Below are 6,273 nucleotides of genomic sequence, written 5' to 3'. Positions count from 1 at the left end.
AGAAATATGGACAGTGAAACCTGTTACCTACATCATAATATAGAATTAAATTTGATATTGAAGAATATATATAGGTTAGAGAGGGTTGGGTCCATAATGTGGTCATTTTTGGAAAGTTTTCAATAGTTTAAAATTTTAATATAAGACGCTATGGTATGTTAGCGTAATAGTTCCACCTGTGCATATAAATTAACCATAAAGCTCATATTTTATCTCTGAACTTTAAAGAAAATTGATGTTTCAGTTTTTAATCTTGATGCTTAATTCTAAATATTCCTACAATAGTAACAAAACACATTTTCCAAATAAAATATCTTTCATTGTTATGTGTTCCCTTCTAAATTATAAAATTATATTTAAAATATTTATAAATAATCAGTGTTTGCTTTTTGTCTGCATTTCTCACTTATAAAATGCTTTATATTTTTCATGTTATTAATGTTTTATTGATAGTATCAAGTTATGATAAGTTGTAATAATTTCATTTATATGGACATCTTAATTGCTGAATATTTTAGACATTTCTTAATTGCCAATATTAACACTGTATAAATTTCCAATGTAAAATTTCTAAATCTCTTTTCATTAATATAATAAGTTTATATGTCTGTGGTTACTAGTATAAGCAATACAAACATACTTATAATTTGGAATCATTTATAATTTTTTAGCAGTATTAAATGAATTAATAAATTTTGTTTACATTTTAGAGCAGGAGTCATTTAAAGTATGATTTTAATAAATGTATTTTATTCTTATGACTGGTTCAGTTTTATCTCACTTTGTTTATGCAGACATTGCTTAAAATATTGCTGATATAAATACTCACCTCTTCCTTTAGATTTATGCTTTCTATGGATCAGAAAGCTTAGGCATGATAGTCATTTAGTAGCACACAGCTATTAACCATGAAGTTGGGATTGCTACCTTTTTGACAGAAAACTGAACAGATTTTTTTCTTTGTGCTCAAGTATTTATTTGGAATAATTTTAAACTAACAGAAATAAGATGGTATAGAGGGTTCTAATATGTTACTTAATTTCCTTTAATACTGTTTTTTTTTTTTTTTTCATGTTACCATGGGCACATTTGTCAAGACTAAGAGATGTCAGCAAATAATACAAGACTTTTCCTGACATGGTGGCGCATGCCTGTAATCTCAGCCACTCAGGAGGCTGAGGAAGGAGGATTACAAGTTTGAGGGCAGCCTTAGCAACTTATTGAGACCCTAAGCAACACAGCGAGACAGTCTCAAAAAAAGGGGGGCGGGGATGTGGCTCAGTGGTTAAGTGCCCCAGATTAAATCCCTGGTACCATTTAATAATAATAATAATAATAATAATAATAATAATAGTAATAATACAAAACTTTATCTATATTTAAATAATTTTCCACTACTATCCATAGTAGGATTCAGTCCAGAAAAGTACAGTACATTTAAGACATTACCTTTTAATGATCTAAAATCACAAAATTTGTGGTCAAAAAACATGAGCACACTATACTCTTTGTTGTTGAAGTTTTAGCACTAATTCTGGAAATTCTGTACTTGAAAAAAGAAAGTGTTGGTTTGTTTGTATCTGATGAATCTTTAATCCCAAAATGGTATTTTTTCTTAAAACACTTCCAGATAAAGATGATGAGATAATGAATAAATAAGAGTTCCTTAAGTATCCTACTAACATAGGGACCTGTCTTCCTTTTAACTTTTCACTCAGTTTGGATTTCTTTGTACAGGAAATAGGAATGGAACCAGGTGGGTCTCAGGGTCACAGTAATGCATTCAAGGAAAGCTAAAGACATTTAAAGGTGTTGTGTATTTAAAAAGTATCATTTCTTCACTGCAAACAACAATCAAATATTTGACCTTTGTAAATCAACAAGAGGAAAAGCACTGGTTAGCCTTGTCGGGTGAGGCAGGAGTCAGGAGCAAAGGTTGTCATTTGTGCACTGTGTCCCTGGCTATGGCAGGACATTCTGGCTCCTCCCCACTATCTGCATTTCTGACTGCATTGATGTTTCTAGTGGATGGCCTCATTGGACTCTCACAAGAACCAGGTGAGTAGCCCTTCCTATTAAACTCATTCACAGAGCATAAACTTGAGGCTTTTAGATGTTTTGAGAGCTATGATTAACCTAGTCTCAGAAAGTTTGGAAGCCAGGTCTTCATGAGTTTGGCTAAACTGACTCCTGCTAAATTATATATTGATCTTCTAGGGCTGTTGTCTGAGTCAGTGACCTTGTAGGGTTTACTTTATACTCTCCTTTCCTTGGTGATAAGATGTGAGGGGTGGACAGAGAGCTCACAGTGGAAACAGGGCTCATGTTGCAGACCTCAGTGAAGAATGAATTGAAATCACAGTGATAGTGGCTGCTGTCAAACTAGCAGATGACATACACTAAGGCACACAGTTGTGCATGTTAGCTTTATTAATATTCCAATTTGTTTCTGTTGGCTGTAAGGGAAAGTCATACATATAGGCCCATTTTTCATTCTCGAATAAACCCAATTAGGGTTCAATTCCGTATTTTAACAACAAAAAACACATATGTATGCATATATGTATATAAATATTCACAGACACAAATGCTATTTGTGATTCTGTCATATGCACAGGTGTGAATACAGTCACCTTTTGAAGCTGTGTCAACCAGAAGCAAATGATTTTAAGAGTTGGGAGTATTTATCTGGAGAATCATGGAAAAGCTTCCTGTGGGTAAAAACACCTGGTTTTCAAGTAAGGACCTTTTATAATTTATATTTATATGTTACCAAATTTGACCATCATTATAATCCTTGGAGATGAGTACATAAGCTGCTTATGAACATTTCTATGTTACAATAAAGTCATTTACAATAAATAAATTTGGAACCATGTGTTTTGAAGGATTATATCTGCTCAGGTAGGGTCACATTGTATAAATAATTAATATATAATAATAAAGTCTCAAGACTCTAAGTTTTATTCACCCAGTTATTCCTTTCCTCACCTACATTTTGCCAATACGTATTTGTAGGTGGCTGGACAAGTGCCTGCTGACTCTTCATAATGCGCTCTGATTCCTTTCTCAAAATTCTTCATTCAAACATGAGCAAAGGAATAATATGTTTTAAACTTCAAGGTGGACCAAAACTGTAGAGAGACCATGGCTTCCCTGAACTTACTGCTGGAAAAGAAAACGTCTTAGTCCTTTCTCTGCTAATCTTCTGGGAGAAAACTGAATTTTGGAGCTAGAGATTCAGTGTAAAAGTCTAAATCAAGCATCTGTCGTTTGCTTCAAATTAAGCTTTAAGTACATATTCCTCTACAACAAATATGGATAATAAAACCTCACACAGATTGTGGGTCCTATGCAATTGCTTTCCCTGCACTGTTCCATTTATTCAGCATAAAACAGGTGTTATTTTTGTTAACTTTGTTCACATTTTTAAATGATAAATGGCAAGTAAAATCTCAAAACTTTGTATATATTCATAGATCAAATATAGTAGAGCTATGCGCTGTATTATACATCTTTTGGTTTTATAAATAATGAATCCTCTCATTCACAGGACCAATTCTTTCCAATGATTTTAAGAAATTTTTGAGGAGCATCCATGGTTGTCAGGAGCCACCTCAACTGCCTCTTATTTCTTCTTCTAATGGTAGATGAAGCAGTCCCCTAATCAAGCATGGCAGGCTACTCATACCTGCCTCATCGTACGCCTATGGAAGGTCTAATTAATAAATAATAGTCTTTCTTTGTTTGCAAATTGAGAGTGGTTTTAGAATGCCTTTCATCAAATACACAAGGCAGCTACTACATAATGGTTAAAGCTGGATTTTTACAAAGTAACTCCTCCACCACATTGAAAATCTGGTTTTCTTAAAATATACAAGAATTTATCTATACCTCAATATTGCCTGATGTACAACAGCCTTCAATAAATATCTAATAATATGTTCTCAGTGATAACGAAAGCACTCAAGATAAGTCCACCTAATGTTGCAGCAACTAGTTGATGACTGTAATATTACAAATAACTTGAAGCAATTTTTTTATCCAAATTATATGTTTACATGATCACAGTTTTACCTTCACCTTTTCCTTGGAAATCATGCAAAACCAGAGCACTGTAACTGAGTTTGTTCTCCTGGGCCTTTCTAATAATCCAAGAATTCAGAAAATAGTATTCATTGTGTTTTTGTTGGTCTACATTGCAACTGTTGGAAGCAACATGCTGATTGTAGTGACCATCCTCTGTAGCCCTGCACTGCTGAGCTCCCCCATGTACTTTTTCTTGGCATTCCTGTCCTTCCTGGATGCCTGCTTCTCCTCTGTCATCACACCAAAGATGGTTGTGGACTCTCTTTATGAGAGAAAAACCATCTCCTATAAAGGATGCATGATTCAACTTTTTGCTGAGCACTTCCTTGCTGGAGCAGAGGTAATTGTCCTCACAGCCATGGCCTACGACCGCTATGTGGCCATTTGCAAGCCCTTGCACTACTCTTCCATCATGAACTGGAGGCTCTGTGGCATTCTTGTGGGTGTGTCCTGGACAGGGGGCTTCTTGCATTCCATCATACAGATTCTCTTTACTTTCCAGCTGCCCTTCTGTGGACCTAATGTCATTGATCATTTCATGTGTGACCTGTACCCATTACTGGAGCTGGCCTGCACTGACACTCATGTCCTAGGCCTTCTGGTGATCGCCAACAGTGGGTTAATCTGCATCATCAACTTCTCCTTGTTGATGGTCTCCTATGGTGTCATCTTGTTCTCCCTGAGAAATCACAGTGCTGAGGGGCGGAGGAAAGCTCTGTCCACCTGTGGATCTCACATTACTGTTGTGGTTTTGTTTTTCGTACCATGCATATTTGTATATGCAAGACCTCCCTCTGCCTTCCCCTATGACAAAATGGTGGCCATATTTTACACCATCCTAACTCCCTTGCTTAATCCTTTGATTTATACTTTCAGGAATAAGGAAGTAAAAAATTCCATGAGGAAAGTGTGGAAGAGGCTGGTAGTAGTTTCTGATGAAAGGCAGACATTAAACATTTTAAAAAATAAATTTATGACCTAATAAGTAAATTTTTTTCTGATTAAAAAACTTTATAGGATTTCCTTTGTATAGAAATATGGTAATATACAATTATAGAAAAACCTTCATGTAGGGGTCAGAAAATGATCTTTACTTTCACATCAGGTATCAGATAATGTTAAGGTCTGTAAACAAGTCAGGATGGCGCCTGGCATTTTGCCAGAGGGAGTGGTTTATGAAGTAACACCAGCAAGCCATTAAGTGTGGAGATTCCTGATTGGTTGACTGATGTATCTAGTTTATGCTAATTAGATAAGCTGTGTGGAATGTATAAATACCACTCCTGTCCTGCAATAAACGGCTCCTACTCCTGCTGTATCAGTCTACACAAGTTGTTCATCACCCCCCGGTTATTTTGCTGCATCGGACTGTGGCATTTACTTTCACATCAGGTATCAGATCTGAGCTGGCAACTTGATATTTCGTATGTAAGTTAAAAATAATTGAATTGTATGCTTCCTTAGAGTCTAATAATAAAAGAAATAAAGAATAAAAAGTGAAATTACCTACTGATTAATCTCCATTCACTCTATTTGTAAAATCTTTGCAGAAAAAAGACAAAAATATTCTGCCTGTTAGTAACCGAAATTTACTCACACTATTTCATGTTATAAAAGATTGATGACAATGATCTTAGTGACTGTTGAAGAGCAACCAGGACTCAAGTCTAGCAGAGAGTAGAGATTCATCAAACTTCTACTGAAGGATTTCCTTTGTCAGGTGACTTCAACATTCAGTGTGGGCTGCAAAATTTGAGTCCCTTCTTGCATTTCCTGGGAGATAGGACTTGATTGGTCCAATTCTGCCTGTGGATAGCTCTTCTCAGATATGAGACAACTACCAATTAGCTGTTGTGGGGAGACAGTGGAGCACACTCCATATGGGAGTCAGCAATCAGTATTTCTTATTCAAATACAGTCAAAGGAAACTCTTGGGACACTACTATACCAGCAATGCCTTCCTAAAGATGTGTACATAGGGCTGTGACTTCCTCCCCTTTCTGAAGAAATAGTAGCCAGAGGCACCAGAGAGTAAAACATCAATTTTAAAAAAAGAATAACATTTTAATTTTATGTTTTTAATTTTCTTGACTTTGACTACCAAGTGAAAATTATTCTATTGGTATAATTATCAATAAAGAGATAATTTAAATGTAGATAAACAAAGACATTTTTATTGCTAAA

General features: G+C 35.2%; 1 protein-coding gene across 2 annotated transcripts; it reads left to right on the top strand.

The window, feature by feature from the left end:
• Positions 1-1,923: 1,923 nt before the first annotated feature.
• On the top strand, positions 1,924-6,273 carry LOC107135829 (olfactory receptor 4C15-like). Of its 2 annotated transcripts, XR_007342435.1 has the most exons (4): positions 1,924-2,058; positions 2,618-2,738; positions 3,019-5,194; positions 5,482-6,273. XR_007342435.1 is itself a non-coding variant. In XM_015477927.2 (3 exons), exon 3 carries the CDS (start codon positions 4,100-4,102, stop codon positions 5,069-5,071), a length of 972 nt encoding a protein of 323 aa, XP_015333413.2. In that variant the 5' UTR covers positions 1,924-2,058; positions 2,618-2,738; positions 3,019-4,099; the 3' UTR covers positions 5,072-6,273. The 2 variants fall into 2 exon arrangements, 1 of the variants encoding a protein (XP_015333413.2); XM_015477927.2 differs by having other exon boundaries at positions 3,019-6,273.

This window comes from Marmota marmota, unplaced genomic scaffold, assembly GCF_001458135.2.
Source record: "Marmota marmota marmota unplaced genomic scaffold, marMar, whole genome shotgun sequence".
Taxonomy (NCBI): Eukaryota; Metazoa; Chordata; class Mammalia; order Rodentia; family Sciuridae; genus Marmota; species Marmota marmota.
The sequence above is the reverse complement of the archived record's forward strand: the minus strand, read 5'-3'. Positions and strand labels throughout refer to the sequence as shown.

Coding starts and splice junctions, on each gene's coding strand:
- LOC107135829 (XM_015477927.2), top strand. CDS start 4,100: ATGCAAAACCAGAGCACTGTAACTGAGTTTGTTCTCCTGGGCCTTTCT.